Source organism: Onychostoma macrolepis, chromosome 11, assembly GCF_012432095.1.
Source record: "Onychostoma macrolepis isolate SWU-2019 chromosome 11, ASM1243209v1, whole genome shotgun sequence".
In the NCBI taxonomy this organism is placed as follows: Eukaryota; Metazoa; Chordata; class Actinopteri; order Cypriniformes; family Cyprinidae; genus Onychostoma; species Onychostoma macrolepis.
In genome coordinates, this window is record NC_081165.1 from 21,137,764 (window position 1) to 21,163,482 (window position 25,719).

General features: G+C 35.2%; 1 protein-coding gene across 4 annotated transcripts; it reads left to right on the forward strand.

The window, feature by feature from the left end:
* The first annotated feature begins 12,249 nt into the window (after positions 1-12,249).
* phtf1 (putative homeodomain transcription factor 1) lies at positions 12,250-25,714 on the forward strand. 4 transcript variants are annotated; one of them, XM_058792119.1, is made up of 17 exons: positions 12,255-12,596; positions 12,654-12,863; positions 12,950-13,006; positions 13,094-13,163; positions 15,555-15,713; positions 15,952-16,132; positions 16,937-17,051; positions 17,137-17,313; positions 17,384-17,632; positions 18,856-18,984; positions 19,246-19,515; positions 19,728-19,859; positions 21,562-21,648; positions 23,510-23,665; positions 24,545-24,640; positions 24,723-24,848; positions 25,133-25,714. In XM_058792119.1, the coding sequence occupies exons 2-17, from the start codon at positions 12,819-12,821 to the stop codon at positions 25,151-25,153; spliced, it is 2,070 nt and encodes a 689-aa protein (XP_058648102.1). In that variant the 5' UTR covers positions 12,255-12,596; positions 12,654-12,818; the 3' UTR covers positions 25,154-25,714. The 4 variants fall into 4 exon arrangements, with proteins under 4 accessions (XP_058648104.1, XP_058648102.1, XP_058648101.1 ...); XM_058792118.1 differs by having other exon boundaries at positions 12,678-12,863; XM_058792120.1 differs by having other exon boundaries at positions 12,682-12,863.
* Positions 25,715-25,719: the final 5 nt, after the last annotated feature.

Consider the following 25,719-nt stretch of genomic DNA (forward strand, 5'->3'; position numbering starts at 1 on the left):
AGTAGTTTTGTCTTTGTTATGATTAAGACTTGCTGTTTAAAAAGATAGGAATTTGTTTCCTACACTCTTGCACAACCAGTTTTATCTGTTTGCCAGGAGTGCTGGTTTGTGAAGAAATTTAACCTAGCATAAGGGTTCATCTCATATGAATCCTTGTTATTCAGGTTCAACCTGCCTTCCAAGTGTGTTGTTCTAAAAAAAACAAAATGTGCTATATTTTCCAAAACGCTGTTTATAGTGTCTATATATTTATGAAGTAATAGCTATCACATATGTATTGTTCATAATACATTTGCAGATGTAACATGCAGTAACAGCAGTATTTTTTACAAAATTATTGTTGGTTTTAAGATTTTCATATAATACATAATGTTGTTATATTAGAATTGATATATTTTATGCCATATTTTTGTGTTTGTTTTTCTGTATCTGTATCAGACATGAAACAGTGGTATCGAGTCATAGAATTATTTTTATCAATGTCAATACTGTCACGATCAACCATTCCAGCATTTCTTTGCAAATGTATGTTTTTAAATAACGAAAGTCCCATTTCAACACACTATTTTTCTTCACCTCTGTCACTTATGTCCATAGTCATACAGTATTTTTTTTTCTGCATGTGTTTGTCTGACAGCATGTTAGAGCTTGACACGTGAAGGGCCGTCGTCGGGATCAGATGGGCTTCGCTGTTCACCTTGGGAAAAGCAAATGAGCTCTCTGATCCTAAAAATAACATTCAAAGTACTCCTTCTCCCTGGAGACGCCAACCATTGGCCTGGATGGGACAGGAAACAGAGTGCTTTTAAGCTTAAACCATGCAACTTCTCCTCCAATCGTCAGCGGAGCTATCAGACGCTCGCTGCGTTCACGCCATGCCAGCCTGCTGCATCTGGGATCTTTGAATGATGATGTAACATGTCTAACCCGATTTCACTCCTGAAATAATCATGAGCAAATTTGAAGTGGTAACTAAATGCTGTTTGGCTCCAGCGAAAATCTGATGTCCCTCTCGTTGACCTGTGCCAGCTGAGACCTAAAGCTCAGTGCACTTGCGTGACCAAAAAAATGCTTCAATTCAGTATTGCACCTTCCTGTTTCAGAAAGGAAGTAAGGAAGGTATACTCCTGATGTGGAAGTAGATTTGTATATTTGAGTGTGCAACTTACAACAACATCTCTCTCATTTTGCCAGTCAAATCCTCTCTGACCTGAGAGAGGGCAGGACTTTCTCACTGCTGGCCTTCTACCACAAACCGCCCTGCCAGAACACGTCATTTAAGTCTGGGTGGCTGATGCACAGTGACTGTGACCCCTGTTTCTCCTTTTCATCCGATTCCATCTGCCTTCCCATTCCTTCCCGCAAGCAACCCCTATTGCAGAGGGCGAACTATCTACATTTTTCTCTCCCAACCCCCTTCCTCGCTCTTGGTTGATGAACACATGATAAACACATTGGCATATCATGCAATTAGTCAGTCCAATGATTTCTTTATTCTATTTGAATTAGAATTTATTTATTATAAAATTTATAAGCTGACCTACAGCATTAGTTCACCACACAATCCCATTGTGAACTTTCAAATTAGGTTTCTGCATGTTTTTCTTCTAGTTTCTACAACCCGAATTCCGGAAATGTTGGGACATTTTTTAAATTTGAATAAAATGAAAACTAAAAGACTTTCAAATCACATGAGACAATATTTTATTCACAATAGAACACAGAGAACATAACAAATGTTTAAACGGGGAAATTTTACACTTTTATCCACTAAATGAGCTCATTTCAAATTTGATGCCTGCTACAGGTCTCAAAAAAGTTGGGACGAGGGCATGTTTACCAAGGTGTAGCATCTCCTCTTCTTTTCAAAACAGTTTGAAGACATCTGGGTATCGAGGTTATGAGGGCAACAAAGGGCTGAAAAAGCAAGAAATTTAGAAAAGATTCAGCTGGGAGAACATCTAGCAACTAATTAAGTTGATTGACATCAGGTCTGTAACATGATTAGTTATAAAAGGGATGTCTTAGAGAGGCAGAGTCTCTCAGAAGTACAGATGGGCAGAGGCTCTCCAATCTGTGAAAGAGTGCGTACAAAGATTGTGGAATACTTTAAAAACAACGTTGCCTGTAGAGAACATTTGGCGCATCATTAAACTAAAAATACGTCAAAGATGACCACGATCTCTTCAGCAGCTGGAAACCTATATCAGGCAAGAATGGGACCAAATTCCAACACCAAAACTCCAGAAACTCATAACCTCGATGCCCAGACATCTTCAAACTGTTTTGAAAAGAAGAGGAGATGCGACACCATGGTAAACATGCCCCCGTCCCAACTATTTTGAGACCTGTAGCAGGCATCAAATTTGAAATGAGCTCATTTTGTGCATGAAATTGTAAAATTTCTCAGTGTAAACATTTGTTATGTTATCTATGCTCTATTGTGAATAAAATATTGGCTAATTCTTTTAGTTTTCATTTTATTCAAATTTAAAAAACGTCCCAACATTTCCGGAATTTGACATCTAAATACAATATTTAATAGTGAGCTTAATAGTCTACGTTTGCACTGATTGTAACTATACTTGGTTAGTGGCAAGCTTCACTATCAACATCAGACTTAATGAATTTGCTGATATTGCTTATTAATAGTTGTTTATTAATAATGAGTTTCTGAAATTAAATCTTGTCTGACTGGAACAGATGACAAATATTTCTCAAATAGACCTTTCTTATATACCCTTATATTTTCACTACACACATAAAAATCAGTTCTTCGGTGGTTCTTTGTGGTAGTTGAGGTGCTATATAGCAAGTGGCTAAGTGGTCGCTAAGCGGTTCTTTGGCTCGTAATCATAGGGGAACCAATTTAAGTGCTATATAGCACCAATAAAGAACTTGTAATTCTTCAGCGGTTCTTTGAGGTGGTTAAGGTGCTATATATGTAGCATGCACTTAAAGTGGTTCCCCTATGATTACGAGCCAAAGAACCACTTTTAGTGCTATTTAGCACCATTTTTTAGAGTGTACATTATACACATTAGTGTATTTATTTTATTTTTATTTTTATTTTTTACTATATATACTATATAAGTATAAGTAATTTATCTTATACCATTTGGTTGGAGATTAAGATCTTAAGCTCTTTAAAGGGATTTTTATTTATTTATTTATTTTCAAAAATGAAAATTCTGCCATCATTTACTCACCAACATTTCGTAACAAACTCGTAAGACTTTCATTCATCCTCAGAACACAAATTTTTCTTTATGTATTGACAGTCCACACAACCAAATTTTTCAAGCTTTATGAAGCAAAAAGTTCATAAAGACACCATAAAAGTAATCCATATGAATCGAGTGGTTTAATCAAAGCCTTCTGAAGAGACACGATTGCTTTATATGTTGAACAGATTTAATTTAGATTTTTATTCAAATTTAAACACTGATAAACACATACATAGAGCACATCAAATATGGTAAACTGAAGCTCAACTGTGTTTGCTTGACAAGAGATTTTTTATTTGGTGAAATATCCTTTTAAGCTGTATGCAAATGTCAAAACTAAAACTTACATATATAATATACAGATTTGGCAAGGCATGCCATGATGTTCACAAATTCAGTCCTGTTCAGTCATTGCTTAGCTTTTTGGCATTGCAAGCAGTATGCCCTCATCTATAATGACCTATTGATCTCAGAGAAATGTAGAGAAGAAGAAACATAAAACTGTGACATACCTACCAATTTTGTATAATCTTTTTTTTTTTTTTTATTTTTTTTTTTGACTAAAATGAATGTAGTGATATAGTGTTGAGTGCAGCATTCATATCAGGTGTAAGTATGAGTCATATTAGCAAGCTAAACTATTAATAGTAATAAATACTGAGTACATATTTGAATCATTTAAATAAAGTATTTTAACAACAATGCATATGTGTTGTAAATCAGTTTTACCAGAAACAGGCAAAAATTATTATTATTATTATTAGTTATTATTTCAAGTGTGGTTATACAATATCAACACAAGAGTGAAAACTGAGTAAACGGCTGTTTCATTAAGTGTAATATGGCAAATTTAAATAATATAGATAACATTGATGTAATACTTATTTAGAGTGTCCAAGTAAACACATTAATTCAGTGACGTCAGCCTCACTTTTCCTGCATAATCTTTATTTACTAAATGTAACCAGCTGACCAGATGCGCAATTGAAGCCCAAATCTCTCCGTCTTTGCTCATCATCTGTCTCTCTTTCTCTGTGGCTGCAATCCTGTTCATTAGCTTAACATGAATGCACTCTGAGTGCTATCCAATTGCTGGAAAGTACTATAAAACCTTCAAACATCCTTTGGTCAGAATATGATCCCCTAAAGCTCTTCAGTGGGTGGATTAAATGAATTAGCTTTTTAAAAAAGTCCAGTTTGATTTCTGGATTGGTTTGAAATGTTTCGCTGTAACATCTGAAAATATAACTTTCTTTGAAAGTCATTATCAAAGAACAGTTTCCTTCCTATTGGAATTCATTGGCGACTAGATGAAAAGAGGTGCATGCAAAACTTTTCTATTAAACCCAAATGGTCCCTTCACAGTGATGTGCGCGGTATTATAAATAAACGTTCATTCAAAGCAAGGATGGACGTTGAAATCAGCCTTGATAGGCTACACTCAACAAACAAGATGAATAAAAGCCTTTTGTTCTGTTTTAATTTAACTGCTGTCCTTGACTATGCTTGATCTTTCTGTTTGAAGAAGAATGGTAAATGCCTAGATGGGAAATTTGTGACCTTGCTTAGCCTTGGGACCTTGGCAAGTGTGTATATGTGCACAAAAAATGAGAAAAATATTTTTCTTCTTACACTATCTGAAAAAAGTTGGAAGTTGTCCCTGGAGCGATACCCTGAAATACAAAAGCTAAAGAGCACATCATTGTAACTTACAGATAAGTACATATTGGTAAGTGTTCATAATAGTACCATTTCAAAAGGTTTATGTATAATGCAATCATGTGACATTCTCTATTTAGCATATTTCTTTGATAATCAACTCTCGGGTTTTTCATGTTATTCATGTATTAATTTATTCGTGCTCTCATTCTGATGTTTTGCTTTGTACTTTTTGTCATCAATATCAATGAAAAATTAAATGTAACGTAAAATTTGTTCCTGCACTGCATGTAAATGTTGACAGAATGTTAATTTTTCAGAGTAAACAGTCCCTTTAAATCTGCTTATATCAATTCAGCTTTGGCTTTAGGGCTCCTCACCACCCACTTTGTGGGGCTTCCTGTACAGATTCAGTAAACCGCAACTTTATAAGAGCACCTCCTGCTCTCTACGTGTGTAGTACGTCTATATGTGTGTTTCTGTGTAACCAGCAAGCTCCTGAAGAACCTGGAACAGCTCCAAAACACACCATGCACCCAGTATCTCTTAATATGGTTCCAGTGTCAGCTTCCACTGAGACTGCAGGAATGCTTTGAAAGTGATGTGAGGATGAGCTCCATTTCAATAACAACATTACCTACAAATTATACTGCATTTTTGATCCTTTCCTCTTCTTTTGGGGCATGAGTGGGTGAATGAATTACAGTAAGCACACAACCTTGACTGGCATGTGAGTTAGGCACAATATGCTGAATCTGATTATGCAAGACGAGGACTTTGTACCCTTTGCAACCGTAGGGGAGATTCTAGGTGTGACACACACACATATAGGCCACACTGATGCAAATGCGTCTATAATGAAGCACATTTGTGGAAAAGAAATCTGGGATCGAAAACATCATCACTCTGATCAAGAGCCACACTTCTGCCCCTAGTGGCAGATCCCTTAATCTACATTAAATAACAATGGTGATTCGGTTAAAAAATAGGAAACTGTTTAGGTAGAATAACATTAGATGATGAATAATCTTCAAAGAGTGGCCCTGTGTTCATTTTATGAGGAAATGGAGATGCACACCAAGGGTTTCTGCTTGTACTCATTGATTCTGTATCTGGGTTTTATCATTTGAAAATGATAATATTGTTCCTGACATACTGTATATAGCAACTAAAAGTCAACAAATAGGTTCTACTGGCTATGGCACAGTGAAATAAAAACAAGATATTTAATGTTTGATAGCTTTCCTAAACAGTTGAGCAAAGGAAAGAGAAAATATCCACAGATTTGCACATTGCATGCTGATGGCTTTCAAAGACTCTTAGAGTAACAAACATTTTTTTATTTGTATTAATTTATTTTCTCTTTATTTTAATTACTTTTAAGTAATTAATACTTTTAATCAGCAAGGACACATTAAACTGATCAAAAGTGACATTAAAACATGTATACTAAATATTTATATTTCAAATAAATGGTGAAAACAATGGTGAAAATCATGGTTTCAACCAAAATATTAAGCAGCACAACTGTTTTCAACATTGCTAATGCACCAAATCAGCATATTAAAATGATTCTAAAATATATTCAAATAGAAAATTGTAATAACGTTTTACAATATTACTTGTTTTTACTGTATTTTTGATCAAATAAATGCCGCCTTGATGAGCATTTATTTGACCCCAAACCTTTGAAGCCTAATATAATGTAATGTAATGTAATATAATATAATATAATATAGGGCCTACTACATACCTACTAGAAACTGAGATTAAAAAAAAAAAAAAAAAAGAAGAGTTAGGTTTTCTGTTCACAAGCCATTAAAGGTCTGGATTGCCTCAAGAGAAGAAGCTTTAAACTTTTGATGTAACTTTTGAAGATAACCTCTAATTGCTGGCCCACATTTATTAGGTCTTCCTGTACAACAGAGACAGAGCCATTATAAGTGCTAATTCAGGATAAAGGATTAGCCAGCTAACGCTAGCACACTAATTTATGCTAATGTCTCTTGCAGGTGTTAAAGTGCACTTTAAAGTGCACACAGGCTCTGCGTGGCAGAAAGTCTTTATGTTTCTTTACATGTGCTATGCTCAGTGCAGTCTTGGCTGAAATCCAGATGGAAATAAGGAAAGTGAGCATGTATCACATGCATATGCCAGAATAAAAGGGCCGTATAGCTAATCATTACAGTGCATATGCGCATATAGGTCAATTCAAAATGTATAAAGTTTCAGGCAGAGCAAGTCCAGAATAATTCAATACAGTGCCTTTCCAAAATAACTTTCAGAAGATGCATGTGTTACTGGAATGCGGCTATAAACTCACAAGGAAAATATTGTTGAAGTCCCTTTAGAGCCTTGCTCTCATTCTTTCTCTCGCTCTGCTTTGCTACATAACATTTGCTCTCTACCTCAGGCTTGACATGGCACATTCAATTACATCTCTCAGTCCACATGTGCGTCAGTTTCTGCTCTTACTCTGAGATGATTCGGGGAGCACAGAGTATAGCCTGTAAATATGCATAGATACAGATTATATGTATGTATGCCATTCATTTTCATACTAATGGGAAATTTCCATATGGACTTGAATAGATGTTCTTTTACTTGCTGAAGAAACCTAGGAACAGGAACAGTTAAAGGAATAGTTCACCCAAAAATGAAAATTTGCAGACAATTTACTCAGCCTCAGATGTAGATGAGTTTGTTTCTTCATCGGAACAGATTTGGAGAAATGTAGCATTCCATCACTTGCTCACCAATGGATCCTCTGCAATGAATGGGTGCCGTCAGAATGAGAGTCCGAACAGAACTAGAGTTCGAAGAGCTGATAAAAATTTGCATGTTTGTAAAAAAAAATTTATCATAAAGACATTTCTAAATTCAAACCATTGCTTCCGGCTCAATTACATCATATTGCTTTATCCAATGAAAACGTCATCCTGTCTGAATCAGGAAAGAAACATCCACATATAAGCAAATATGTAGGGGCAACAGGGGACTTTTTCACTTGAGGAAGTGTTATTATGGATTATGGACAAAATGATGGACATTTTGGCCAGAAGCGACAGATTAAAGTTAAAATGCCTTATGGATTTGTTTCGAACAAACATGCAGCTTTTCTCTTCACAAGACATCAACTGATGGACTGGAGCCATGTGGATTACTTGTGGATGTTTTTATCAGCTGTTTGGACTCTCATTCTGACAGCACCCATTCATTGCAGAGGATTCGTTGATGAGCAAGTCATATAATGTTAAATTTCTCCAAATCTGTTCCGATGAAGAAACAAACTCATCTATATCTTGGATGGCCAAAGTGTGAGTACATATTTACTTACTTTTGTAGTCATACAGTGAACAATTTATTGGTGCAATCAATAAAAATGGGTGAATGTTGAATTTTTGTATTGTATTGTCTAAAAAATATAAATAAATATGCAAAACTTGAACCGCCACAGTTCTGTTTGGTGCCTCTAGTGACACAGAAATCACTTTAATCTTATAATCATCTAATAGTTTATCTTTTATTCCATTCAGCATGGTTGAGTCTGAGTATTTTATCAAGCATTTATATTCATATTGTGAATACACATGTGCACACATTCCTAGTGTTTATATAACTCCGGAAACAAAGTGATCAATGTCAGTGAGCAGCTCGTAAAGCGTGAGCTTTGTGGGTCAGGGTGTTGTCAGCACAAAACACTCTGCTTCATCTGAGTTAGAGCATGTGTGAGAGGCAAAGAGAAATACTGAGATTAGGGAGGTGAAATACAGTACGCTAAATAAATACTTATTATCCAGCTTGTCAAATTTGTTAAAGCAAGTAAACATATCATATCATTATTTCTGTGCGAATAAAAACTCCAGGCTCCAGCCTCAATATCTTTGGCTACACCGTTTCTTTGGCTTGGACTGGGATGAAAGAGAGTTTAGGTGTATATGTAACATACTGATGAGATGACCAGACCTGTGGTCGACCCACAGCTGACAGCCATGTTTAATTAATGTAAGAAAAGCACACAGAGTTTTAAAATCACTATTCCCACCTCTTACTTCACCATGCCATGAATAATAAAAAAAACCTTTTGATGGTGAAGTTTAAAAGCACTGGGCAGATATACATGACAACTAGGACATGCAGTGAAATCATCTATCTTCTCCAACCGCTGGAGGTGAGATTTGGCTTGCATACGAGTCTCATTAAGCGGGGTCTCGCAGGACAGATGAAGCTCCACAGGTCCATGCATTAGCGGGCTGAAAAATCGACTGAGATATTTCATATAATGCCAGTCAATAATAACCTCCTACTGTGGCAAGGGAAATTAGAGGGAAACCTCACAAAATTAAATCTATAAGCAGTATACACAGCGTTCACGTACGCTCTGGGTAATTACTCCTGGACAAAATAGCCGGTGATCTATGGGTATATTGAAGGCAAGAAACCATTGGTGCATTCAAATGAGAAAGCGCATGCATGTAGACAATCTGAGTTTTCCCACTTGTAAATTTATGATACAATTTCCATCGCTCGATTCAAATTACACAGACGAAAGAACGCCACGTCATCGAGTAACAGATAGAGGTAGACTGATATTTTAGTAATAATCATACTTAAAAATTCTTTCAAGTTTAATAATTCTTATAAAAAAATAGAATACACACACACACACACACACACACACACACACACACATATTACCAATAAATGGCATAAATATACTATTACTTAAAGTATTGATACTACTGCTAATTAAATAGGATATTTATAAATACAATAATTCTTAATAAATATAATGTATAATACAATCATTCTTAATAAGTAAAAAATTAATAAATAAAAGAACGTTTTATTTAACCAATTTTACAAATTTTGTACAACGAAACTAATTATGGATAAAAACTAATATATTAATTTTAGAAATGCCTTTGATCATTGAAGTTTTGTCTTCATACTTTTCTCTTAATATTTGGGTGGGTGTATCGATAAATGGCATAAATATATCACTATTACCACAAGTATTAATAGCTGCTAATAAATAAAAATAACAATGAAGTTTATAAAATAATATTTACATTTACATTTTACATTGTCATTTAGCAGACGGTATATTATATCAAATATATAATGTTATTATATTATATATGTAAAAATAGAGCAATTCTTAATAAATATTTATAATATTATATTTATATAAAGAAGGTGTTAAAATCTTAAATAAAAGGGTCACAGAATAATTAATCAAAGTCACACTTTTACAAATGTTGTAAAATATAAATAAAAACTAATATATTAACTTTATAAACACCTTTGATTTTGTCTTGGTGAAAACATCTGAGTGTGCAAAGTGCTGTCTAAAGAATGAAACAAAATTTGCACAGAAAAGTACGGCAAATTGCAATAAGCAGCAGGCATTATAAATCCACGACAAGAACAAAACTAGTTGAAAATCATTTCTGTTGATGTACAGTATTTTGTCCATTTGTTTAATCCTTAAACAATGGCTTTTAGGCATGCAGTATGGTCCAGATAATAACCACTGTCAGTACAGTCTCAATCACAATTGCTTCATGCTATTTCTTTTTGTTCGTATGGTGACATCATGATGTCAGACTAGTACTTGTGCTGATTACTGTGATTATTCTGCATGTCCTTCATTATATGTGGCTGTGAAACTATTCAAAGCATTGTTCAAAGTAAGTGACATAACCTATCCAAAAGAGTGTGGGTGTGTTATTGCATGTATATTTATATGAAATGCTCTGAATTCAGTCATCACAGCAGCACAGAACTTGCTGCAGGCAGTGAGTAACAAATATTATGATAAAATTATTGTTCGCTTCAACCATTTTTGTCCAAAAAATTCAAAATTAGAGTTGCAAAGCCTCTTAGTTTTGATCACAGTCATATGGCTCAAATTTTTTGCAGTAAACAAATAAGAGTCATAAAAATCTACACCCATCTAACGATTTATGGAGTTAATCAAGGTCAAAAGATTGCATTCGATTACTGCAATCATTTTATTTTGTTAGAGAGGAGTAAGCATATGAATTCAATTATAGAAATGAGAAGTTTATTTTCTGCGTGAATAGTGAGGGAATGAAATGCCAAATTACAGTTTCAACCGCTCTGTAAATGATCTGCTTAATCTCAGACGTAAAGAGACGGAGTCAAATGAATATACGTAATTTGTTGTGATTTGATGTAATCTAATATGATTAGAATGCTGACATCTAGTGGTGAAAATCTGACAGTACATTCTTGTGGCACCACATTCTTGGTGGCAGTAGTACTGTTACTTTTCTCAGCGCTGATCACGATGGACCAATCACAGTCGTTGGTGAATACTGGCAAAGACATGGCGTTATTTAGTAATTTTACAGAGTCATTTCAGGCGAATATATAATGGATATAGAATAAATATGTCAATAAACATATACAATAATAAAATTAATATAAAACGTCATTTAACATAGGTTCAAACCAGTTCAAAACACGTTAGGTATTTGTTCAACACTTTGAAAAGGCCATGCAAACAATCTATTAACTTTCTTCTAACTTAAAACATTAAAGGTGCAGTAATTAAAAAAACGTCTACACATAAAGAAATGAATAGCACTTGTGAAAATATGGTTAAAATAATACTCAAATGAGCTGAAAAATTTAGTATTTAGTTTTGATTCGAGGACCACTTAAGATCAGTCACCATAAAGGTCCGACTCAAAAGAACGATTGATTTTAATTTATCATTTGTGACCCTGGACCACAAAACCAGTCTTAAGTCGCTAGGGTATATTTGTAGCAATAGCCAACAATACATTGCATGGCTCACAATTATGCATTTTTCTTGTATGCCAAAAATCATTAGGATATAAAGTAAAGATCATGTTCCATGAACATATTTTGTAAATTTCCTACCGTAAATATATCAAAACTTAATTTTTGATTAGTAATATGCATTGCTAAGAATTTCATTTGCGATTATTCTCAATATTTAGATTTTTTTGCACCCTCAGATTTTCAAATAGCCTAGTTGTATCTCAGTCAAATATTGCCCTATCCTAACAAACCACATGCTACATCAATGGAAAGCTTATTTATTCAGCTTTCAGATGGTGTATAAATCTCAATTTCAAAAAATTTACACTTATGACTAGTTTTGTGCTCCGGGGTCACATCAGACTAATTGCATACAGTGTGACATGTTACATTCTATGATTCGACTTTAAGCTATTTTAATTGTTTTTTTTTTACTTATAATTGTTTTTGCTTATTATTATTATTTTCTATTTTAAAGAAATGCATTTTATCTTATGTTATTATTGTTTTACACTAGTTACTGAAGTTTATTTTGTACAACATGTAGTTCCGCCATTGTGAGCCGTTGTAGTCGCTTGCTTCACACACTTGTTTCTGCCAGAAGGCGCCGATGAGAGTGGGAACTTTAACAATCACTTCTCCTTTACAAGAAGAACATTTTATCATCGATCAGATTTAACCGAATTAATGCCAGGGTGGTTTGACAGTAAATATAGTTAGCTCGCAACTTTAGACAGTTGTTTTAACATCCTAATGAGATGTTTATGATGTAAGTTAGCGTCAGATAGTTTTGGTGAAAGGGGGGCGAGGTTTGTGTAAACATCTGAAAATGTTGACAAGATTCAGCACGAACTGCTGAGGAATCACAGCCACATATCGTTTATTGGGCTCCAGGTATGTTTAATATTGTATTATTTCCCGAGAACTAAAAGCAAGCAACTTTACCTGTAGCGGTCTTTATCCAATGTTGTCTAGGTAGGCAGCTCACTAGGTTTTGAAACACAGCCGCTGTCTTTATTTGAGTCGCTTCCTATGTCTGTACCTGCAACCTCTTCGACTCTTTCGAGGAATCAAATATTCTGTGATTCGCACTGTCTACTGAGATGACCTGACCTAATGCATTTAAAAAAAATGGCAGGAATTGCATGGTATCAGAAAAAGGTAAGCCTTAACTAGATCTGTCATACAGTAAATACAGATTGTGGTTAGAAAGGGGTTGACAGTTCTCTAATGATCTTGTGTCAAAGATCGGAGCCTATGATCAGCAGATTTGGGAAAAATCACTGGAACAGACTGAGCTCAAGGTAATGTGACAAAGTGGTAGTTTGTGTTTGCAACGTTGTGTAAAATGTATGCAGTCAGACTTGTGAAACTCTGTTCCGTATGAACAGGGCTTCGGAAGCAAACCTAAGAGGACTGGCCATATCAAGCCAGACCTCATTGATGTTGACCTAGTGAGAGGTGAGTTATCATTGAAGTTTAGTGTATATATAATAGTTATAGGCTGTCAGCTCAGATCAGATCCCATACTTAAAATATAAAAATGTGCTATAAAACAGGCAGCAAAAAGAACTGTAAAAGTGACAGTTTCGGGCATTACGGGAAGGTGTTTTTGTGCATGTATGTTTTAATTTTATAACCAGAAAATATCGTTAAATTGTGTCACCTACAGTAAATAAAGTTTTTTTTATTATGAAGGGAAAACAAAATCCAAACCCACATGGCCCTGTGTGAAAAAGTGCTTGCCCCCTAAATAACTGGTTGGGCCACCCTTAGCAGCAACAACTGCAATCAAGTGTTTGTGATAACTGGCAATGAGTCTTTCACATCGCTGTGGAGGAATTTTGGCCCACTCTTCTTTGCAGAATTGTTTTAATTCAGCCACATTGGAGGGTTTTCAAGCATGAATGGACTGTTTAAGGTCATGCCACAGCATTTCAATTGGATTTAAGTCCAGACTTTGATTTGGCCACACCAAAACCTTAATTTTGTTTTTCTTGAGCCATTCAGAGGTGGACTTGCTGCTGTGTTTGGAATCATTGTCCTGCTTCATAACCCAAGTGCACTTGAACTTGAGGTCACGAACTGATGGCTGGACATTCTCCTTCAGGATTTTCTGATAGAGTGCAGAATTCATGGTTCCATCAATTATGGCAAGTCATCCAGGTTCTGAAGCTGCAAAGCAGCCCCAGAGCATCACACTACCACCACCATGTTTGACTGCTGTTCTTTTTATGAAATGTTGTGTCGGTTTTACGCCAGATGTAACAAGACACACACCTTCCAAAAAGTTCAACTTTTGTCGCATCAGTCCACAGAATATTTGCCTAAAGGTCTTGGGGATAATCAAGATTTTTTTGGCAAAAGTGGGACGAGCCTTTGTGTTCTTTTTGGTCAGCGATGGCTTTTGCCTTGGAACTCTCCCATGGATGCTGTTTTTGCCCAGTCTCTTTCTTATTGTTGAATCATGAACGCTGACCTTAATTGAGGCAAGTGAGGCCTGTAGTTCTTTAGATGTTGTTCTGGGTTCTTTTATGACCTCCTGGTTGAGTCGTCTTTGTGCTCTTGGAGTAATTTTGGTAGGCCGGCCACTCCTGGGAAGGTTCACCACTGTTCCAAGTTTTCTCCATTTGTGGATAATGGCTCTGACCATGGTTTGCTGGAGTCCCAAAGCCTTAGAAATGGCTTTATAACCCTTTCCAGACTGATACATGTCAACTATTTTGTTTCTCATCTGTTCATGAATTTCTTAAGATAGCGGAATGATGTGTTGCTCTTTAAACATGCTTTACTTTGTCAGACAGATTCTGTTTAAGTGATTTCTTGATTCAACAGGTCTGGCAGTAATCAGGCCTGGGTTTGGCTAGTGAAATTTAACTCAGCTTTCTAAAATAATGTGGTTAATCACAGTTCTTTCATGATTTAATAGGAGGGGGCAATTATTTTTTCACGTAGGGCCAGGTAGGTTTGGACAGCTTTTTTCCCTTAATAAATGAAATCATCATTTAAAAACTGCATTTTGTATTTACTTGCATTATCTTTGTGTAATATTAAAATTTGTTTGATGATCTGAATCTTTTAAGTGTGACAAATATGCAAAAAATGTAAACATCAGGAAGGGCGCCAACACTTTTTCACACCACTGTAAATCTGAATAAGGCATATTACTAAAAGAGGAAGCAAATAAGTAAAGTCAAGATAATCAAATGTGATCTGTCATAAAGGGGCTTCTGGGCTACTATTTTCACTCTAAATTACTTACAGAAACATACTTTTTAGTTAACTAATTAATGTAGTGTCAAGTGTATATATATATTTTTTTTTCCATAAATCTATATTTCTTTAATTAATTTACAGTAAATTTGCAATTGCTCAATATCCTGGAGCCACTAGGATTTTTTTTAAAGAAATTAATACTTTGATTCTGCAAAGATGCAGTAAATTGATCAAAAAGACATTCATAAGACAGTAGATACATATATAATGTTACTAAAGCATTCTATTTCAAATAAAAGCATTCTAAAAATAAATTCTATTCATCAAAGAATCAAAGTCATGAATCACATACTTCAGGTTTCACAAAAATTTTTATCATTTTCAACAGTGACCAGAATTGTTTCTTGAGCAGCATATGAGCATATTATAATGATTTCTGAAAGATTCCATTAATTATATGTTATTCCTTCAGTTATTATAAGTAATGTAAGGAATTTGTATTTTAAATTTTAATAATATTTCACAGTATTACTGTTTTACTGTATTTTACATTGTTGTTTTTATCTATTAAAAGTTACCAACATTTACAGTATGATGCTCTTTTAAACAATTCAAATAGTATCTTTACAACTGCAGGTTCTACATTTAGCAAGGCCAAACCAGAGAGCCCTTGGACCGCTCTGACTCGTAAAGGCTTGGTCAGGGTCCTCTTTTTTCCTTTCTTCTTTCAGTGGTGGATCCAAGTTACATCTAAAAGCATTTCCACCCTCGTCTTAGTTCTGTACTTTCTTCAAGGTATGCCATTTTTCTTCTTTTCAGCAAAGCACAGTCACGTGAACGTAAATGATGCATTCAAGTGTTTTAGCATAGTTTCGTTGATCATTCTTTGAATATTTCAGATTTTGTCAAGAGATAATACACATGGTTTAGTAATAATACTTTTGACAAACTTCCATATCAGTTGGAAATGAATGAAAAGAAATGACAATTCTTAGAATGTTATCACAATCTGATGGATTTGTGTTCATTGCAGTGGCAGGAGCTGTCTTGTATTTTGAGGTACCTGCAGCCTGTGCCAGTGAGGTTGTGGGTCCATTGTGTCTCATGCTGTTGTTGGGTACAGTGCACTGCCAAATAGTATCCACAGAATCCTCCAGAAGCCCGGACAACAGCCCTGTCCCCAGCCGGACGGCCAGCCCTGTTCGCAGGAAAAGGTTAAGCTACTGCTGTGTCAGATTTGTGAGAGACATTTCTCAGAGCCATAAAGGACCAAGTGTTTTTTTTCTTTCTCCCATCCAATGGCCAATATATCTAATGTTCTGCAAGGCTTGCAGTTTAATCAGTAGTGCCAGTGTTCAGCTGACACTACTGATACAGTGACAAAAAAAGAAAAGAAAAGGAGTCTCCACAATAAAGAGAAGGAAATAATCTAGTTTAAAACAAACATGCCAAGTTCTTAGAAATGTACTCATTGTATTCATGTAACTTTATACCATTTTTATGAAAAGTTTCATTTTAGTTACTCTAAAAATGTTGTGGTGTAATATTTAAGTAAAAGTAATGTTTTCCTACACCTTGAATATACGTATATGTGAACATCTTAAAATCTATATTTTAAAAAGTTTATATATAAAATAAATTTTAAATATATTATTCAAGCCAAAACTTTTTAAAGTTGTTAATTCATAAATATTATATTTTAGCTTTTTTAAGAGTCACACCGCATGATATGTTAGATCCAAAAATAATAGAAGAGTTTTATTCAAATCATGGTATGTATGAATTGCATTTTAATGTAGTTTTGAATAAATTATTTGATCAAGACAAAAAAAAAAAAAAAGCATCATATTGTTGAACCTAGTGTCAAAACAGGCACCAAATTTAATTTTATATATTACTCTTATATATTATAGCAGGTATAAACAGATAGGTCCTGGTTTTTAATTGGTCAGTACTTCATTCTTTTGATGTAATTCCATTTGTGTCATGTTTTAAATTATTTTGGTGTTTATTCATAGACAGAGGAAGAGTAGAAAATCAAAGAGGTCTGAGGATGAGAGCAGCAGAGGGGGAGGAATAGTAGAACTCAAACTTGAAGACAGCCACCGGCTCTACAGATCAGAGAAGAGACTGGTAAAAACCTTTCCTTAGAACTGCACTTTTTGAATCGTCACGAACATTCATGGCTGTATTGATTGAGATCCTGTGGGCTTTGCAGAGTTCCCTGAGGAGGCCTCCGTATGGGGCTTCTGAAGATCCCTCCAGTGAGGAAGAGGCAGAGGAAGCAGAGCTGCAAAGAGAGAGACTCTTCTCATCAGCACCTCCCAAATACGCTCGAGCGCTCAGGAATAGACTTCACAACTTCCCCAAGAACAATCTACCACCCCAGACTCAGGTGAGTATCTTTGTTAAACCATCTGTAAGTTAGTTCAGAATGGTAATTAACATTGCGTAAACACATACAGGGAGAGAATAACGGCAGGCCAACAGACGGCCCGATGCTGCCACGTGAAGTCGAGCTTCTGCGGCCCTCAGAGGGCTCACGTCCAGCCTCTGACACAGATGATATGTTATGGGAGGAGCTTCTACACGATCCTGACTCCATCTCCACAGGAAGCAGCGAAAGTGGGGAGGAGGAGCCTCACAGTCATAATCACTCCCTCCCTCTTCCCAACATCGCTCTGACTAGTGATGAGGATGAAGCCTTACCACAAGTGGGTTGCAGTTTTGCTGTAATAAGTTTAATGTGACTTTTCACACTTCGCTTAAAGGAATAGTTCACCCAAAAAATGGAAATGTGCTGAAAATGTACTCACCCTCAGGCCATCCAAGACGTAGATGAGTTTGTTTCTTCATCAGAACAAATTTGGAGAAATTTAGCATTACATCATTTGCTCACCAGAGTATCCTCTGCAGTTAATGGGTGCCGTCAGAATGAGAGTCCAAACAGCTCATAAAAACATCACAATAATCCACACGACTCTAGTCCATCATGTAACATATTGTGAGGCAAAAAGCTGTGTTTTTAAATTAGATAAGCTAAAAAACAAGTTCCCTATTCATAATATTGCTTTCTCCAGTGAGAAAAAGTTGTCTGGTCTGAATCAAGAGAGAAATATGCACAATTTACTATTTTGATATTTTGGCCAGAAAGGACAGTTTAACATCTTAATGCAAACATGGAGCTTTTTGCTTCACAAGACTTCAGTTGATGGACTGGAGTCATTTGGATTACTTGTGAATTGTTGTGATGTTTTTATCAGCTGGATTTGAACTCTCATTCTGACGGCACCCATTCACTGCAGAGGATCCATTGGTGAGCAAGTGATGTAATGCTAAATTTCTCCAAACCTCGAAGCAACAAACTCATCTACATCTTGGATGGCCTGATGGTTAGTACATTTTCATTTCTGGGTGAAATAATCCTTTAAATCTGGGATGAAGTCTTTTTTTAACCCCTAGTAAAAGCCCATTTTTACCTCTCCAGTACAAATTAAGATTGCATTGTTGAATTAAACAGCACTGGCACAGGCAACCAATCACAAACTAAGCAATAATTACCCATTTAAATATTAATGTGCTTTCCACAGTTTGTACAGATACTTTAAAGGTCTGTGTTTAAAACACAGCAAACACATTATTTAATTCCCATGGTGTCATTTCTATAGATGGATAAGCACTTATAACAAGTTGTGGGCTCTTTGCATGTCGTGCTCAAATTGTCTGATATTTTCGGAAACTTATTGAACTTGACAGTCATGAGGGTCTGCAGGGCTGGTATCATTTCCTTTTTATGTTTTTTTCCTGCATGTTGGTCTGACCACATGACTTTGGTTGCCTGACATTTTTTGAATATCAGTACACAGTTAAAAAGGTTATGTTGCAAGACTTTATCTGTGCACTTTGAATGACACAAATGATTTCTTTATCCTTTTAGCACCAGTTTTCGTGGCTGCAGGCTTGTCACCCCTCAAAAGATCGTGTCAGTGCCATTATCTGGGAACAAGGAGAGTGTAAGAAAGCTGACATGTCCGTGCTGGAGATCAGTGGTATCATTCTCACAAGAGTAAAGTCCTTCTTTCTCTGCCCTGTTTATTTCTACATTAGCGGTTTAAATTGCTTAAAAAGAGAAGAGAACTGTTGACTTCCTCTTTAAATCCAAATTATATTCATATTCAAATTCAATGTAAACTCCTCTGTAAGCATTTGAACGCAGACTGTTTTGGAGTTTTGCATGGGAATTTGCCTTTGACACATTTCTAACTGACGGAAGGTAACAGGTCAGTGTTGTTGCTGTGCAATTATGCTGAAGGATTTCTGTTTCCAGGTGAAGGTGGTCGAACAAGGGATGGGTTATCTGATCTTCGGCAGTCTGGTCACCGCCTCACTGGCTCTGCTGCCCTACTGCTTCAGACTGGCACAGAAACTGGATGTTGCCAATCTCAGTTCTGTGTCCTTCGAGGAACTGCCCACAGTGGCCATTGGGCCGCCTTGTGCCTTGTCTTATGCGTTCTTCATCACCACCACATTAGAAAGAGTTTTCCTCTCTGGACTCTTCTTCTTCATGATGTGTGTGGCTGAGAGGACATATAGACAGGTGAATATGAAAATGCCTTGGCGTAAATTTTTTATGTGTGTTTGTAATAAATGCATTATTAATGTTTATGTTTGCTGCCACCTTTTGGCTAAAATGTTCATTTCTGTTACATTTAATTATGTATCCTAATAATATTTTTACATTTCATAATATATAAATGAACAGTTATTGTGTTAAGTAACATGCCAAAAAATATGTGTTCTCAACTACAGCGCCTTTTGTTTGCGAAACTCTTCAGCCATCTCACATCTGCACGCAAAGCCAAAAAATCTGAGATTCCTCACTTTCGACTGAAAAAAGTGCAAAATATCAAGATGTGGCTTTCACTTCGATCATTCCTAAAGGTATCATCTTCCCACTACATCTTCCCATGCAATATATAATTTATTTTTTTTGTCTGATATTAGTGTTTATTTTTTATTTAGCAAATATATATTGATTGATATTTATAGAGATTTAATTTTGCATGCTAATTTCTTCAATTGTTACATTTAGATTAGCTTTGTTGTCATCTAATGCTCACATGAAGTGAATCTATTAATTTACTCTAATAACTAATATTAATTTAATAACACTATTGAATGTAACATTTAGCACATCTCTAAATTAAACTGTTTTATACACATTACAATTTTGTGATGCCTAAATTCACTTGTAGCATTTTAAATACTTAAAGCTGCAGTCCATAACTTTTTTGGGTTAAAAATGATCCGGAATCAATATTTGAGCAAGTACATAACCAGCCAGTATTCAAAACTATCACCTTACTTTAGCCCGATTCACAACGTTTAGCTTATAATAATGTTTTCTAATTTGAGTGGTACGGGTAGGATTTCGTGGGAAATTCGAGCATGGCACTGCGTCATTACGTCACGTCTGTAAACATGTAGAAGTTGTCCCGGCTAGTAGGCTATCGAATGTGAGGATCCTGCAGGTGACAGATCATTTATAGCCTTTTCTCACAGCAGCTAGAGTAATTAAATGTATTGTTTTGATGGCGGATTGTAATCCAGAAAGTATTATGTGTTTATGAAACACATGTGAATGAAATTAAAGTATATTCCAGTTTTAAATGTGCTTCTGATTACAGATACCTGGGATTACACAAGATTTGTATTTTAAAGAAAACCAGTTCGAAGGGAGCATAGTTTGCTTTTTGGGTTAAAAGAATTTCTTAATATGAAATTCGAATGGTATGACAATTAGATTAGACTGTACAGAAATTGAAATCTACAGGCTAATACACGCTATACTCATAGTCACACAATGCTAATGTTGTTAACATTAATAATTTGAGAATATAACAATAATAATAATTTGCACGGTTAGATGTGATATGAGCTAACCGATCTTTAGATTTAATCACCATTGGTAGCGCGATTTATTATAATGCGTTTTTCCTCAGTTGGTCAGAACAAACGTGGCAGACTTGTTACTTACTTGTTCAGATGGCAATATACGGTGAAAATGCTTATTTTGGTCATCTATTCCAAGACGTAGGCTAGAATCTGTGATTCCTATGTACAGTATCCACACCGGTGCGGTGACTGACTGCCACACATTCACCTCAAAACATTAGATTCATCCTCACTGGAGCTATGCCGGAGCACAACCCCATGCACGGAAGATAATTCCGCACAGAGCTGCAATTCCAGGTTTTCAAACAGAGATGGCGACGAAGAGGCAAAACTTACGGACTGCAGCTTTAAATTTTGGTTTGCTTATAACTAAACTATATATTAATTATAAAACTATATATTGTATTTATTTAGACAAAATATTATAGAATTATAATTTCAGCCATAACGTATTCTGTATGTTTATTTTCACCTTTAAGGCATTTTCCAAAACCTTTTGGTTGCTTTTATATGTCATTAATCCAACTTGTTTAACCAGTCTGTTTATATAAGCACATATGACAGGAAATGGGTGGTTCTGCTGGCAGTGACATTTGAATAGTCCAGTTTAAAGATACATGTACCTAGTTGACACTATATGAAGATATCAATTTAATCAGTTTAATAATTTCTTTCTTCTGTTTAACAGAGACGAGGCCCTCAGAGGTCTGTCGATGTCATTGTATCATCAATTTTCCTCTTGGCTTTGTCTATTTCATTCATCATCTGTGCCCAGGTCAGCTATTGTTCTATCATACATTTGTTTTTGACACACCCTTCAGACATATCTTTTCAAGGTTTGCCTTCAAAAAAATCTAATCCTTTTTACATATATGCTCTACCTTCAATGTCATTTGTTCTCAAAAACTGAAACCCCCCTATTTCTATAATGCTGCTAGACATGTGCCGGTATTCGGTAAGGATAATCAACGGCTAGCTGTGCATTAAACGATTTGAATGCACGACGTGGAGGAGAAGAACTGCCTGACGCGCAGCGGAGGTGCATTCAAATGGTTTAATGCACAGCTAGCCGTTGATTATACCGTTTATGCCATGGTCATTTGCCAGCATTCACATATTAAAGATATTAACAATATTTGTGCTGCAATATTTGACCGGAACGATAAAAATGATGGTTATTTTCGTCTGTATTACTATTCAACTGTAACTGTATGTTACTATGGTTACCAATGTTTATAGGAAGCGCATTAATATAGAACGTGATTAAACTGACCTGGAACTACCTGTGCAGTTAAACGAATTTAATCAACACCTGCCAGCCAATCAGAATCGAGTATTCAGACAGACCATGGCATAATACAATATAATATAACACGGTAATGAACGTGCACAATATTGTTATCGTGGGCACTTAAAAATACTGTGAATAATTATTTATTAGAAATTATTACAGTATTTTAATGCATTGTAAAAACAGCTGCACTACTCTGTTTCTGATCACGATTTAAATGTTTTAAACAGCCATTCAGATTTTTGTATTCAAATGGTGCTCATTGCAGCGCCAAATATTTAAATCCTTAGACTTAATTGGCTATTTATTTTCAAACATTTTTACATTTTAATCTGGACTACAACATGCCCTAGATATTGTTTGAAAATGTTATGATTCTGTTTTTTTCGGTCACGCTTTACATTAAGACTCCATTAGTTAACATTAATTAGTTAACATGAACTGACAATGAAAAATTCTAAAGCATTTATTAATCTTACTTAATTTCAATCTTACTTAATAACATGTTATTAAAATCAAAAGTTGTAGCTGTATTATTTAATGGGCCTTAGCTAATATGAACTAACAGTTGTATTTTTTAACAAAGAATAATAACCTCTGTAACAAATAGCTTTTGCTCATTGTTAATGTTAGTACATTGACTAATGTTTACTAATGAGACCTTATTGTAAAGTACTATTCTTTATAATTCTTTTGCACTCTAATCTGTTTGAAACATTTGTTTACTTCATACATTTTTGTGTATTGCTTTTTTGTTAGAAGGAAACAGCTAAACCTGTTATACTTTATTATGAATTATTTTTTGCAAATTATTTCAGTATCGCGATAATACCATATACCGTGATAAAAGCTTCAGCAATTATCGCAACATCAAAATTTGATACTGTCACATGCCTAAATCCTGCCTTATAAAGAGACTGCTGTACCGTTAAAGCTATAGTAAATGTGGCATTTAACTTGATTTATAACTTAAACAGCACATTAATTATTGCTTCAGTTTTATCTAGCATTAATATTCTTTGTTGCACCTTTAGGTCTAATCTTGAAACTCCTATACTTTGCTGTCCTCTATTGTTCACAAAAACTATTAAACCATATAAATAATACTAAAATAACATCACTTTGGTTGTCTTAAACTTTTCTCTTTTTTTTCTTTTTTTTGCCATTTGGATTTTGTAAGAATAGTAATAAGTATAAATGTGCTCCTGACATCAAGTCATCTTTAGAGACAATTAAAGTGACATCAGTTGTTTAGATTAGGTTAAGTAAAGTATCATATTACTGCACATTAATTAAGAAGATATGACTGTCTAATAGAGCGAAGGAAACTGGTATTGTGTTTCAGCTTTTGCACAGTCATCACACATTTCTGGATTCAGAGACCAACTGGGAGCTGATGGTCTGGTGTGCTGCTCTAATGGTTTTCCTCCTACGTCTCGCTACCCTCGGAGCTGAGACCAACCGAAAGTATAGCAACGCTTCTGTGCTTCTGACTGAACAGGTGAGATAAAAATCTCAGCCACACAGAACAAAGAGGCAGTATTATTCAGAAACAAGTGAGCCATTCACACGTGCACACTGCGCAGGCGCTAATATATAGCTTCAGCTTTCAGTTGTGTGCTGTGTGCCGTTACATTTCCTGGAAACACATTACAATAAGGTCCCTTTAGTTAACGTTTGTGAATGTATTGACTATAATTAACTAACAAGGAGCAATATATTTGTTATAGTACTTATATATCTGTGTTAATGTTAGTTAATAAAAATACAATTGTTTTTTTTTTCCACCACGGGATAAAAAAAATTAATTGTGTAAGGTAAATTTGTGACTTCTTATCTCACATTTGACTTTTTTTCTCAAAATTGCAAGACATAAACTCAGAATTGCAAAAAATAAAAAATAAAGTTCTGAATCGTGAGATTAACCTCAGAATTGTGAAAAAGAGTCAGAATTGTGAGATATAAATTCTGAATTGAGAGATAAACTCAAAAATGAGAGATGAAATGTATAAAATGAGAGAGTGCCTGAATCCTGTTTTTTATTTTTATTTTTTTGTCACAAAATAAAAAAGGTAGTTGCGACTTCTTACTTCACACTTTGTTCTCAGAAGTATTAGTAAGAAAGTGTGAATTGTGAGAGAAAAAGTCGCAAATACTTTTTTTTTTTTTTTCCTGTGGCAGAAACAAGCTTCCATACATGTTAGCCCAGAACTATTATATTAACAGACACTTCTTTCTTTTTTTTTCATTTTAATAATGTATAATTATTAAATGTTGAAATTAACATTTATTTTAACAAGTGCTTTAGAAGTATCTTTCATTGTTGGTTTATTACCTTAATAGTACCTTACTGCAAAGGGTTATCCACTTTCTGCTTCAGATAAACTTGTATCTTAAGATGGAGAAGAAACCCAACAAAAAGGATCAGCTGAACATAGTGAACAATGTGCTGAGGCTTGCCACAAAATTACTAAAAGTAAGACTATCAGAAAAGCATCATTCATTGGAAAAAAATAAAACATGCCTTGCTTGCATTGATCATCATTTGCTGCTTTCAGGAACTGGACACTCCATTTCGTCTGCTAGGTCTGACAGTGAACCCGCTTATCTACAATATCACGAGAGTGGTCATCCTGTCAGCCATCTCAGCTGCTGTCAGCGATTTACTAGGGTTCAACATCCGGGTGAGGAAAACATTTGCGCTCTAAGTACAGTGGTTATCTCCACCTGTATCCTGGGTCTGTTTTATTGTCCCACTGAAATGCAGATGTATGGAGTTACTGATCTCGATGATCTGTGTTTTTATGACTCTAAAGTCATAACTGCTTTTGTACTTCTTCCTCTTATCAGGATCGTTGGGGTTGCTCACTCTTTGTTGTATATGACTGTTATTATCCAGCAGTACAACATATACAAGCAATCTTTAATTAACAATATCCATCATACTTTTTTTTTTTTTTTTTAACAGCTCTGGAAGATCAAACCTTGATGTGATGCCTTTACACTGCCAGCGTCTTAACACTTGGGCCAGAGAGACTCTTAATTGTGCCTACCAGATGACCAAGTTATATTTTAAAAACTGTGCAAATCTACTGACCAAACTTATTCATGACTTTTCCTGCCTACCCTGTGCCTTTGTCCGAGCAAACCTGTGTTCAGCTCAACTTTGTCGTTGAGATTTCCTCATTGAAATTTGAATTGTCGAACTTGTAAAGCACACCCAGTAGGCTTTCTTGATGCACTTGCTTACTGCTGTTATATTCCAACCAGTGACCACTGTTTTTCATGAATGCATACTCTGCACGTTTATTATCTGGTCTGGAAGTAACCACTTAAAACAGAACCACTATGTGCCTTGTGAATAATTCCATAGTATAACAGTACTTTTAGATAAGCTATGTATGAGACATGGATATGTCAACTGCTGAATGGGTGATGAAATTAAAGTTTTGAGTTTTTAGAAAAGGGTACTGAAAAAAATGCACACTGAAGCTCTTGGAGAGAGCACTTTTTACTGGCATTGTATTAAAATAAAGCTTTCTCTAACAAACTTCT